The sequence below is a fragment of the Melozone crissalis genome, unplaced genomic scaffold (assembly GCF_028551555.1).
Source record: "Melozone crissalis strain CALT ecotype California unplaced genomic scaffold, PUWL_Pcris_2 ptg000013l_1, whole genome shotgun sequence".
Classification (NCBI taxonomy): Eukaryota; Metazoa; Chordata; class Aves; order Passeriformes; family Passerellidae; genus Melozone; species Melozone crissalis.
In genome coordinates, this window is record NW_026535791.1 from 14189899 (window position 1) to 14203622 (window position 13724).

The 13724-nt window shown below is 43.5% G+C and overlaps 1 protein-coding gene across 1 annotated transcript in view; it reads left to right on the forward strand.

Annotated features, from left to right (window-relative positions):
- The window catches only part of SIAH3 (siah E3 ubiquitin protein ligase family member 3), a 41109-nt gene extending 28114 nt beyond the window's left edge, over window positions 1-12995 (forward strand). Inside the window, exon 2 of the mRNA XM_054271910.1 lies at window positions 12143-12995. Coding sequence (XP_054127885.1) covers window positions 12143-12736 — 594 coding nt within the window. The 3' untranslated portion in view covers window positions 12737-12995. The remainder of the gene's footprint in view (window positions 1-12142) is intronic.
- Window positions 12996-13724: the final 729 nt, after the last annotated feature.

A 13724-nucleotide genomic window follows, 5' to 3' on the forward strand; every position in this document is an offset into this window, starting at 1 on the left:
TGTTATTAAGGGAGCTTCAGATGAGTAGGTCAGATTTGAACCTGTTGATCTTTTAGACATATACATTTAGATGAGACAAATCAGGCTCAAAATTTAGCCATTTGTTTGTCACAGGTGTTTCCTCAGCTGAATATTGTTATCTTTATCCTTGGAGTATTTGCAAAACCTGTGGGTCTAAAAGATGTTATTCTGAATTAGCATGGACTCACTGTGGAGTTGGAATTTAAAGGGTAAGCCATCTCTGCATACTTATAGGGTGCAAAAGAGGGAAATGAAGGGATTTAAAAACAGATGGAAGCTCTGTTGACAGGGGCATGAAGGTGCCTAACAGCCTTCACCAAGCAAGCAGCTGCTGGTGGTGCTGTAGAAAGACTTGAGTGGCTCCTCCTGGGAGTGTGGCTGTCCCTCTAGCAGTCACTTCACACATTATTCATGCTTTTGGCAAGACAGACTGCACAAGACACCACACAGCCATTGCTGCTTGTTAAGCCTGATCCCAGAGGGCTGCCCAGAGCTCTCCCAGCCCAGTCTGGAACCAGCAGGGGATACACTGCTCACCCGGACTGATGCAGCTCCTGCAGCAAAGCCACGCTGTTCACTGCAGGGTCACATCCCAGCAGGCTGCAGGGATGGCAGCAGACATCTCAGTGGCCTGAGGCCACCCTCAGAGGGCAGACAGGCTCTTGTTTACACTGTAAGAGGTGGGAAGCAGGTGTTCCCTCTGTCCCATCCCTGAGAATCCCTGCTTCTTCTGTACAGCCCTTTGGGAAGAAGGAGAGAAGTTTATCCTGGGAAAGAAAGGCAGAAATACTTTCAATGTGATTAAATGAGTGGTCTGTCATCTTGTTCAATAATGTGTCACACAGAAAGCTCTCTATAGAAAGCTGAAAATAAATTTTAAAAATCTACCCCACTGTCAAATCCTCAAAATCCATAAGTGTATCAGAATAGTTGTAAAATTATTCACTTTTATGATGTGTAAGTTATAGAATATTGTACAGCCAGACAAGTTTGTAAGAACAGGTATTAAGCTGCCAGCCTGGGGAGTACCTGGCTGAAGTTAAAACATAAAACCTTGCCACAAGACAAGTGAGGGTGTGACAGCAGATATTAAAGAGTGAGAATGGCTTTGAATAAGAAATGTGGTCTTCTGCCTCCTTTTCCTCGTGCTCCACTTGCACCTATTTCCTATAGGAAATTTCCTATTTCCACTGAAAAAGGAAATTTTAGAATGGAGAACCAGACAGACCAGAGCTGATAGAAAGAGCCTGTAGTGCTGCAGCCAGAGCTGCATAGTCTATGCTAATGGATTTCTGACTTCAAAAATAACTAGACTCTAGGGACTGCAGCTCTGCTGGGTAATGGGTCTCTAACATCTGATTGTGCCTGTTTTCCCCATGAACAACCTCATCATTCCCTTGTGAAATCCAAGCAGTTAGCCTCACCTCTAGGCCTGGTAAAATCATGGAGCAGATCCTCCTGGAAGATGTCAAAACATGTGGAAGATAGGGATGTGATTAGAGACTGCCTACATGGCTTCACTAAAGACAAGTCATGCCTGACTCTTTTGGCAGCTTTCTTCAATGGAGGGGCTGCATCAGCAGACAAGGGAAGAGCTACAATTGCCATCGACTTCAGCTTCTCTAAGGGTTTTGATACAATCCCCTACAATATCCTTACCTCTAGGCTGGAGAGAGGTATGGGTTTGATGAATGAAGAATTGACTGTATGGCAGCATCCAAAGAGTAACAGCCAATGGCTCAATATCCAAGTGGAAACCAGTAATGACTGGTGTGTCCCACAGGGGTCCCATACTGGAACCAATACTCTTTAATGTCTTCACCAGTGACACAGGCAGTGGGATCAGTGCACCCTCAGCAGGTTTGCAGATGACATCGAGCTGAGTGCTGCAGCTGATTCATTTGAGGGAAGGGATGTTATCCAAAGGGACCTTGACAGGCATGAGGAGCAGGGCCCTGTGAATCTCATGAAGTTCAAGTGCAAAGCCCTGCAGCTGGGTCAGGTCAATGCCAGGTATCAGTCCAGGCTGAGTGATGGATGGGTTTGGAGCAGTCCTGTGGAAAAGGACTCAGGGGTACCTGTCTACATAAAATCACATGACTCCATAATATGCACTTGCAGCCTGGAAAGCCAACCATATCCTGGTCTGTATAAATACAAACATGACCAGCAGGTCAGAAGGGGGAATTCTGCCTGTCTCCTCCACTCTTGTGAGACCCTACCCAGAATACTGCATCCAGCTCTAGGGATTCCCAGCACAAGAAGGATGTGAACCTGTTGGAGCAGATCCAAAGGGTCATGAAGGTGATCAGAGGCTGGAGCAATTCTCCTATAAAGACAGGCTGAAAGAGGTGGGGTTGGACAAGAGAATGCTCCAAGGACATCAGATTGCAGCTTTTCAGTTTATAAAGGGGACTAATAAAAAAGATGGAGAGACATTTTTTACCAGGGCCTGTGGTAACAGGACAAGAAGTAACAGTTTCAAACTGAAGGAAGGCAAGATTAGAATAGACATAATGAATAAAATCTTTACTGTGAGGATAGTGAGATGGGGGAACAGGTTGCCCAGAGAAGCTGTGGATGCCCCATCCCTGGAATTATTGACAGCCGGTTCGGATGGGAGTTTGGGAAACCTGGTCTAGTGATACATGTCACTGTCCATGGCAGGGCACTGGGACTAGGTGATCTGGAAAGGTTCCTTCTACCCCAAACCTTCTGTGGCTCAGTGGTGCTACACTCCCTCTTGCTGTTGGCACACGAGGTCAGAAGGGAGGTGCCAGCAGGTGGAGATGCCAGGGGATTCTCCCCCAAAACAGCAGAGCTGCAGGAGGCACAGCACAGAGACTGGCTGACTCAGCCTCTCCTGGATAGGATAGACAGTAGCCTTCTGTAAGCAGGAATGTTAACTTAAAAGATTGCTGTGGATTTTGGTTTTCATCTTTTTGTTAGTTTTTTTAACAAAACCTTTTAAATTTTCAGTCTATTAATAGCAATGGAACATTGTCTTCTCAGGCTAAGCTGAACCTCCCTTTCTGTCTTTCTTTCTACCTGCATCCTCCCCACATGAAGAAAACTTCTAGAAGAACAATTCTTTGAGAATTTGAGGGGGAGGATGAAGAAGAAACAGGCTATGATTTGCACAAAATTAAAAGAATATTTGAGACACAAGACAAATGTTCCCAGAGAAATGCCCCTTTCCTTACTGCAAAGAATATGCCAATGAAGCATTTGCATACATTACACCAACTAAATTAATTTACCCAGACTTGCCGTTTGCTTTTCATGCCCAAAGCTAAAAGCTCACATGGATTTTCTCCGTTGTTTTGTGCGTTTTTTTCCCCTTTCTTAAGTCTGACTACACAAACTCAAGACACACTTTCATCTGACAGTGGAATGAGGATGAATTTTGGGTTGCCTTGTAACAGGGAGACTTTTCTTTCAGTGCCAGACTTACACTGCAAGGTACCCAGAGCAAGGGCAAGCTGAAAGTCACTTGTGGAGATGTGCAGGGGAACGGAGAGATACTCTGAGCTAGAAACAATTTATTTTCCCCTCTTCTATAACCTGAGCATGACCACCACCACACCAGGCCATTGTGGGTGGGTTTGGGGTGCCCAATGCTTGCGGGTACCAGCAATGCCTCAGCAAGATGGAGACAGACATGACTTTAAGACACTCTTCATTTCCTCAGAAACAGCTCTCAGGAGAAAGTCTTAACTAAAAATGTCAAGTGTTTTATGGCTCATACCTTGCTCAGTGGCTGCTACAGAGGTGTAGGCACAGGCAGAGCCTATGAGACAGGACAGGGAGGCAGGGTTGGCTGCACTGAGAGCCCTGGGTTCCCTCCTCACTACACCTTCCTGGCCCCAGCCTACTGTCTGCACTCCACTGTGACCGGTCTGGCACAGGCTTAGCTGCACATTGCCCTGTGACAGTTGTCAGAGCAATGTGACATAGACCACAGAGCAAATCCTTGGCCAGGAGGGGTGAATAGATGGGGTTGGAGACACTGGCCCCACCAAGAAAGGCTGTGGGCTTGTTCAACAACCACCACCCCATCCCTTCCCTCCTTCCAGCAGACCAGTAATGTTTGTGCCATCCTTTGGCACTCCTGGGGTGCATCTCTGAAAGAGCAGTTAATGGATTTACATGTCATATAATTGTGATAGCTGGAGATTGTCTGATGGAAGGGGAGAAATTCAATTGTCTCAGGGTGGATTTGGTCTAATTATCTCAGATGACACCAGCAAATCTGCTTCTCTTGGAGACACGCTGTTACTGTAGTAACTTGTAATGAATATCAGATGATGAGTAATTTAGAGGCAGTCTGAACTGCTAAGTTTATGAGCACAGTGGGCAATCATTTCTTCTTTCTTTCTTTTTTTTTTTAAATTCTTTTCCATATTAATTTCTTTTTCAGTGTGAATGTAAACCACAAAATCAACAGGTCAGATATTAAGGCTCTTGTGAACTCTGCCTTCCCTATCAGTCAGAGCAGATGCAGCTTGGAAGTGCTTTATCACTTTGCTTTTAATTAAAGCCTATAATGGTTTTGCATTTTGTGAACAGGCTTTATCCAAAATACAAAGTGGATAAAGGATGAAGCAAATCTTCTGATAACTCTGCATTTTTGATTATCTCTATTGTACATATGCAGGCTGATTGTTCCCTTACCCAGAGCCAGGATCAGCAGTGTCTCATGAGCAAGATGCTGATAAACAATGGATGCACCCTGCCCTTGTGGAGAAAGAGATGACAGGGTGTGCCTTGGCTTCTGATACTTGCCTTGTGTGGCCAAAGGGATGGCAATAGGAGGCATCATCCTTGCTTAAATCAAGGCATAAAATCTTCTAGTCCAAAGAGAATCTGGTAAATGTCTGCACACCCCAGAGCATCAGCAGTTGCAATGCAGCATCAGATGCACTTTGCTACGGTTTGCTGCCACTGCACTGCACCCAGCCATAAAATGCAGCAGAGGGAATACAAGTTGCAAATCAGGTCCCAAGGGCATGTCCCACCCTCCAGCCTAGCTTTTTATTTTGAGTAGCAAATAACTGCCAGATGTTCCACAGGAGCTGCCCACGCACACGGTTTTGCTTGCATCTAATCAGTCTATTTTATTTCTCAAAGAGAGCATGGAAAGTGATCCCAGGTGAGATCCATCAAACACAGCAGCTAAACCAGCATCGTTTTCCTGGCTGTCCATGACCCTGCTGCAGCTTTGGCTGAGGGTCAGCAGGGTGGTGCACCTCCCCTCAGTTTGAAGCACAGGAAGTTTTGGTGCCCATCTGGGCTTGGAAGGGCTCATCAAACTTATGTTTGAAGTAGGAGAGCTGGAGAGCATGACCCTGCTCCATCCTACCCCTGTCCACATGGGTGTCTGTCAGAAAGCATCTATGGGCTGAAATGTTTTAGTGTGGATTCCGTTTATATTTCATTATAATTACATTGTTTTCAATATATTGAAGAAGGTTGAGTTTGTTGAAGATTTTTGCTTGCACTTCAAGAGTGCGTGACAGTTAATGCTGGAAAAAAAGATTTTTGAAAAGAAAGCAAGGAGATTTAATTTGAGAATAACAGATTTCTTTTCACCTGGGATACATTTAAAATAATGAATCATAGATTTGCCAGATCTACCACAAAACCAATTGTTTTTTTTCCAAAATACTTCTGTATATATTTGAATTCTTCTCATATTTGGGGTTGTCTGATAGAGAGAAGTGTGTGGTACACCGTGGACATGTACTAAAGCTGCATTTTCTCTGCATAGTCAGAGGTGTGTAATTAGCATGAGGACAGCCATTAACACATCCCGTATGCGGTGTCACCAAGTCATGCCTGATTATGTTGCAAAGTGAGATTAGTAAAATGAGCTTGAAGTTGTCCTCTCACTGCCGTTTGATAGCAGGGAAAACAAATCCTTCCACTGCCAAAGCTGCAACCAATATTCAGTACTTAAGAAATTCAACTGATGCATTCATAATGAACAGGATTTTGTGTAATTAAAATTTTAAATAAATCCCCAACATGATCTCTGGCTCGGATTTCCTAATTTCAGATATGAAAGTACAGCTTTTGACAAAATAGGTTGAGGGGGTTGGGGGTTTTTTTCTTCTCTTTTCTTTCATCTGAAAGACTTAAAAATCTCATCAGCATATTTAAAAAGAGCAGAAGATAAAATAAATGAAGACCAGGATTAAAAGACTCACTACTTTCTTCATGTCACCTTTATAGTTCTTTTGAGCTTCTGTCCCTGTGAGGTGGGTGTAAGTAACGTGGAGGTGGATGTTAGTGGGTGGCAAAGCTTTTATGAGGCAGAAAGAAACTGAGGATTAGAAAATTACTGGAGGCAGTTTCCATGCAGATGAGAAGAAGCAGTCAATCCCTGAGAAGCCAAGAAATAGGAGGAAGACAGTAAGAAAACTGAATAAGTGGCACATTTCACAGGCAAAGAAAATGCCAATTTGTTTCAGCAGAAACCCTAAAAGTTGCCGTGGTTGCTGAAAGTTGCTGAAGACCCTGGAAGCTGCTCTCTCAAAGCAATCTCACAGCTGCAGGCCCAGGTCCCTCTTTGTCCGCAGAAATCTTTAGGTGAATGTCAAAAATCCCCTGAGTTTTCCCTGCTCATTTCCAGCTGCTTACACACCTGCAGAGTGACTGCATCTCCTGCTGTTCCTTGTCGCAGGCAGGTTGGTGGGGTTGTAACAGGGAGTGTGAGCACAGCCCCTCTCAAGCCCTGGCTCCCCCACAAAGGTTGCAGCTGCCATGAACATGTACAGCTCCTACCAGCTCTCCTGTAATCCAGCCAAGAAAGCTGTGGATGAACAGGAAAGGGTTTGGGTACATGGAAGGAGTAGCTCCCTCTTGGGAGGAGGATTAGTTTGCAATGTCTCAGAGTGTGCTAAGGTTGGGCTGGGGTAGAGAGGGAGCACTGTCTTCTGCTTTGGGCTGGGTGGCATGTGTGGTGGCTTTGTTTTCACCCTTGCAGTTTTCTGTGTGGCCCTGCTGAGAAGTCCTACCATGGTGGCCTTCAGACCACACCACTGACTGCCCCAAGCAAAGAGCCCAGAGAATGGGTGAATTGATGAGTGTTTGCAAAGTGTGTGTGACCACTGGAGAAAATGCAGTCGCACGGGTGTGAAGGGTCTAGAAAAAGATGATTATTTGCAACACGTGCTTTCCTGTCAGAAACACTTATTTATTGGGCAGGGAACCAGTCCCTGTCCTCCTTCCTTGGGAGGTTCTTGGCACGCATTGGCACTGTTCACAGGGATGTGAAAGGCTGATTTTTGCACATTATGTGCATTACAGCAAGTAAAAGTATGAATGAGATATGCAGATTTCCAGCATAACACTGAGGAATGTTGGAAAGTGCTGAAAGGTGACACTTAACCTTTACTCTGAAGACCTGAAGTGTTTATTCTTCTACAACGTGGTGATGTTACTCCCCTCCTTATTGTCTAGGTCAGCAGTGTCCAGGCCCTCTCCCATGGGACAGGAGCACTGCTTTCAACTCTCCCTCACCCTGTGGGATTTATCTTGAGCCAATTAACCATTTTTAAGTCAGAACTTCAATGGCAAGACATTTAGCTGCTCAGGGCAGCAGCTGCACTTGCTCTCTCTGCTGAAGCTGTACCAATGTGCAGCAGAGAAGCAAGGCTTGAGAGATGGTGGTCTATCCAGTGCCTGCACCAACAAGGGCCATGAACTCAGCCAGCAGAGGTGCAGCGTGGGTTGCTGCCTCTGTTTCCACTATTTTCACCATAGCTGATCTAAAGACTTCACTAGCTCAAGCACAAAAGGTCCCTCAGAGCATGAGGAGCAATAGCACCTTTCTCCTGGGTGGGTGCCTCAGCTTTGCAGCTGCAGACTCAGAGATGTGTTTGTGTATTCTTTACCTCTTGGAGGTCTTTAACTCTTGCATCTACCCTTCATCCTTCCCCTGAGTTTTCTATCAAGTCTTTGGAGTTGTAATGATGGTAGGGAGCCACAGATTTACACCCTCATGTGAGCAGACATCCATTTCTCTCTCCATGGGCTGTGTTGTCTCCAGCACAGCAGGAGAAGCATATTGTGGTAAACATCTTTCCTTACTAAAATTGAATTGTCCTTCTATTTCTTGTCTAGAAACCAGTTAAACCTCTGTGAGTCTGTGCTGAGGATGGGTTTGGTCCTGTCTGCATGTAGAGAGGGTGTCCAGAGGGATGTTCTTTCAGCACCACTTAGAATCAAGTGAATTGCACTCCAGGACTCCTCATGGGCTGTGAAAAGAGCTGACAGTCTTCAGAGTTAGGGACTTACCCCTCAAATATCAAAGGCAGAGCAAATGTGTCACATCTAAAGTAATTTGTTGCATTTTTAGCAGAAACCCTGTGTCGTAGTCCAAATCTAGTCATGGTTTGGTTGGGGGATTTTTTCCATAAGAAAAGCACCATGTGCTTATAATTTGGCCTTTGCCAAGTTACTTGGTCTTGAAAAGAACTGCTCTGTAATAAGCTGCATCATTAAAAAGAAATTTTTCTGTGAGCAGCAGAGCCTGGTTTCCTGCGGTTTGGTGCCTCATGGTGGGATTATGTTGCATCTAATGAGGAGCACTCTGGCTGAAGCCTTTTCTCCTGTTCATAAAGACACTGTCTCATGTGAGTTCTCTTGTGTCTATAATCCATTTGGGATCAAACTGCCATTGTTTAGGCTCTCTCCTATCTGTCAATGTAATTCTGCCCACGTGGCCAGCTGTTCCTCCCTGGAGACATGAAAGGGTCATGCTGCTCTACCCTGATGCCTCTTCTTTCAGAAACGGTTGAAAATTAAAGCATTTGAGAATTCCATCCCACAGTTCAATTTGACTGAAATTGGCCAACAGGCTAAAAGATAATTGAGAATAATACTGGACTGACACAACAATATAATAAATCTAATTTTATTAGGTAATTGGGCAATAAATGGTAGAAAGTAAATACTGGAGCAGATTAAACATGGAAAAACTGTTCATAAATATTTATTCAAGCATTTAAATGCACTCAAGGTGACCATTTTTTCCCTGTTTTACATTTCAATTCACAGCCATATGAATGATCAGCAAGAGCACAAACACCCTGACAGTTACACTCACACCTCAAAAGTAAATGGAAAATATTTTTCTCTGATACTTTTTTTTAAAAAGTGACAGGGAATTATTAAACATTTCTTTCTAAATACTAAAAATTTAAAATTTTGAAACAGGAATGTAACAAACAATTCAGAAGCCAGATTTTTAAAATGGTTCTTACCAAGCCAAAGAATAAAAATAGATCACGTGGTTTGTATTGAGTTTCAAGAATTTTCAATAGACCTGAAATGAACAAAGTTAGACTAGAAATCCTTTGTTAAAATGGTTCATAGAAATATTTCAGAAATGAGGGTTGTGAAAAGGAATTCATAATTATGCGCACACACAAAAATTCACAAGTTTAGGAAAGAAGAAAGATATATTGTATAAGTTGCTCATTGTAATTTATTTTTCCAATTCCTGAGCCATAGACACATGTTTGTCATAATAAGATTTTTGAAGACCTTTGTATTTTCTTACCTTGGATGCAGTTTAGATGGATGAGCTACCATTGTTCACCATGTTTCTGAAATTAGAAGAATGCATTTCTAAATTCAATTTCATCCTCAGTGGAAATGGTTTCTCTCACTCTGGTAATCTTTGGAGAAGAATTATACATAGTCTATAAAGCTTCAAATTTCAAAACTTAATTTTAAATGTTAGTCAAGAGGTTAATTTAAGATTCATCTTCCAAAAAGAGAGTTAAATAAAACTGATAGAAGGCTGGAACTTGTCAAGTGGTTGAGAGGTTTATCAGCATGTGAGTATGAGTTCATTAGTTTTAATTAGTATAATCACTAATTTTGCATTAACAGTTTGGCGAGAGAAAGTAATTGCACACACCCACTGTATTAGATTGGGAGATTAGAATTCATTTTATGAGGCAATTAGCATTTCAGGAATTTTTTTTTAAAAGGCTTTTATGATCTGCCATTGCAGTAGCCTCCTTCACCAAAGAGTTTAAATTAACCATAACTTTCATCCTAATGGGATGCAAAAATTAATGTAGAATTAAGTGTGAACCAGTAATCCCACTGCGATAAGCAGGCAGCTAAAGCCACAAACCTTGATTAGTTTATAATGACCTGTTTTATTTCCCAGACAATGATAGTCATTTATCTGTCCTCAATTCATTATCTTCTTGAAAAGTTTATATTCTTGAATTTTATACAGCAAAACAAATAAAATACAAGGAAGGGAAAAGTAGAACAGTACTACTGAAGTAATAATTGTCAAAAGAAAAAACTACCTGTTTCAATAGTAAGGCTTAATTTGTCAATTATTCTTCATATCAAATGCCAGAAGAAGAAGAAGAAACCACTTCCTTTGACATCCAGTGCCTTGGGAAGAGCCATGAATTTCACAGCAACAGCAATTACAACCCTGCTCCATCCATCACAACCTTTGGCAGCTACTGACACAATGAGAACAGATGGAATTGTCATCCTGGCTGGCAAGGAAGCCCTGGTCATCTGAGATTTAGGACAATTTACCCAAGAGATTGCCTTCCAAAACATCCTGTAAAGAAATGTGCAAGTTCTGGTGGGCAAAACTACTTACAGCAAGGCTGTAATGAGAGCTTTCATGGTATCCATAACAAGTCAAGACAACACACCCCTTGCAGCAAATCTACCATCCATTTTATTGGGATTATGCTTGCCCCTGGATAAAACAAATCTCTGCTCAAAAATCCCAAATCTGCTATGAGTTGGACGGGGCATAGAGGAGAACAACTGTTAAATGTTAGGACTATAATGTAGTTCATGCAATTTTGGGTACATATATAAAAATAAGGGGATGTGGGACACTATTTAGGGAATTACATTAATCTTCCTAGAACAAATGCTAAAGCAAAATGTATGTATATATGTACGCACTGCTGTAAGGGACATTAATGGGTGTGAGAGATGTACCTTTATAAAAGGAGTTCAGAGAGAAAAAAATGTTTAAACAGCTAAAATTTAGGCACAGCAAGAGATACTGGATCTCAGTCTCTCTGGCATCAGCTGGTGTCACCTTTAGAAGCTGAACTACTCCAGCTAATATCTGAATCCTGCACTCTAAGGGCTGCCTCACTCTATAGGCTGCAGAGGCAGCTCCAGGTAACCAGGTTTCTGTCTTGGATGGGTGAAGTAAATACTTAAAATTGGGTTAGATGAATCATGACCAGCATGCCTGTGCCTTAGGGCTTGTCTGGCACACAGTTGTTGTAGAGAGACATTGCTCTTCCCGAATAGCATCACATGTGAATACACTTTTGGCTGAGTAAGACTTATTTCCCTTCAACAACATCCTCTTGAGAGAGTCAGAATAGGTTGCTTTTTAGTCCTCACATGGAATTCTTCTGCAAGAGCTGCTGCCTTTTTAGTGAGCTGCCCTACCTTAATCCAAATTTACTTTAGTATAAAAATGCCCTAAATCTGCCATCCAATCACCTTTGAGAGCAATTTAAGATTTATGGTACTAAGAGCATCAATTAGGCACAAATACATTGACCAAAAAAACAGTGACCAAAAAAATACAATAAAAACTGACATTTATTTCACAAATTATGGGCATAATAAAGCCTATTGTTTCAGGGAAAATGCCTGTATTTGCCCGTATGTTTCATTAAAGAATAATAATGCCATACATATTTCATTCCCTTGTTCTGAGCAGCAAAACTCTTAACTATATAAAATGCCCCATGCTGTCCTTGCTTTGTTGGGTTGGTTTTTCTTTTTAATCAGATTTTTCCCCCTGAATTAATGAAATTGCTCTTTAAGCACATACATCATTTTCATTTGAAGTCACTTATCATGGCTCAAACAGTTTGTCTGTTCTCCTGGAGAACAAGGCAACTGCCATCTCCTTGTGCTGTGCAGATCCAGGTCAGGACTGTCTCTGATTCCTGGTGTGCTGAGTTCTCTGCACCCCCAATGGTGCTGCCTTAGGTGGAGTATGGGTGGCTGACGTCTGTGAGGTCTGCACCTAGCACATCTGCACTGCTTTCTGGCCCGCTTGCTCTCACATTTAATTTCTCTCTTCCCGCAGTATGCATCGACCCGCTGTGCAGCTGTGCAGGCGTCCACGGAGCAAGGCATCCTTCCTCCCTGCCATCACCACGAAGCAGTGCACGACCCTCAGCTGGTCCCCTGCACGTGCCCGCTCTTCTCCTGCCCGTGGGAAGGGCATCTGGAGGTGGTGGTGTCCCACCTGAGGCAGACCCACCGCATCAACATCCTTCAGGGCGCGGAGATTGTCTTCCTGGCCACGGACATGCACCTGCCCGCGCCCACAGACTGGATCATCATGCACTCTTGCCTTGGCCACCAGTTTCTGCTGGTCCTCAGGAAGCAGGAGAAGCACGAGGGCCACCCCCAGTTCTTTGCCACGATGATGCTGATCGGCACGCCCACCCAGGCCAACAACTTCACCTACAGGCTGGAGCTCAACAGGAACCAGAGGCGCCTCAAGTGGGAGGCGACGCCCAGGTCGATCCTGGAGTGCGTTGACTCTGTCATTTCGGATGGGGATTGCCTTGTGCTGAACACTTCCCTGGCTCAACTCTTTTCTGACAACGGAAGCCTAGCGATAGGAATCGCCATAACCACCAGCAAAGTTCACAGCTCCGAAGCTGAAATGTGATGGGGAGGAGGAAGAGGAGGAGGAACCACAGCAACAACTATGGTGCTCTAGCTGCCTTCTGAGAGCCAGAACTCGCGGACTTTTTATGGGGGGGGTCTCGGGTCTTTTATGGTATTTAGTACTTGTCCACAGTGGGCATTATGTAAACATCCCGTGGTTACAGTCCCTGTGTCATGTATTTACCGTTTTGCTAATACAATTTTATGAGAAATTTTAAAGAGGCTAATCAATTTATTGTCGCCCTCCAGCACCACTGGAAACAAACTTGTTAGTGAAAAGTGCACCCAGGGAGACTGGCAGAAACCTTTGGTCTGACCATGTTATGCAAATATGTTTCCTTCATTGCCTGCCTAAGGGACCAAAGGCACCTGTGCCTGATGAAAGGTCAAGTATTCCACTAGGGGACAAGAGCACCCAGGTTTCCATATCAGCTATAGTGATTTAACTCCTGTATTTTGGGCACAGCCAAGCCCTGGGGGAGCTGGCAGTTTCAGAGCTCCCTTCAGCTTCTGAGGAAAAAACTTTCTCACCCAAACAGTGAAAACTTAGAAGAAAAAGTCACCTCCTCTGCCAAGCAGAGGGCTTGGAAGCCTCATTTTGCATTAAACTGGGAATGGCAGCTAGTGGTTGGGCACTGTGAGCATGGTTAAATCTCACTCTTGTATCCTAAACATCAGGGAGAGATTGCTATATGGTCTGGCCATAGGATGGATATAACCATACCCAGCCATTGGGGCATTCATCTTTTTAGCTGCTGTTTCCTTAAGCATTCAAAAAGAGATTTTCTGAAAATAAAGCATAGAAGGGTCTTAAGCTGGGCACTGATCTTGCTACTGAATTCTGTGCCAGTTGGACCCTCAGTTTGTGCTGCTAAATATTGATGCACAGCAATATAGATAGGACAGCTATTTGCAAATTGGCTTTGAGATTTGACAGGCACTCCTTTGAAAAAAAAACCTCAACTTTTTTTGCCTGGCATACATTTTGT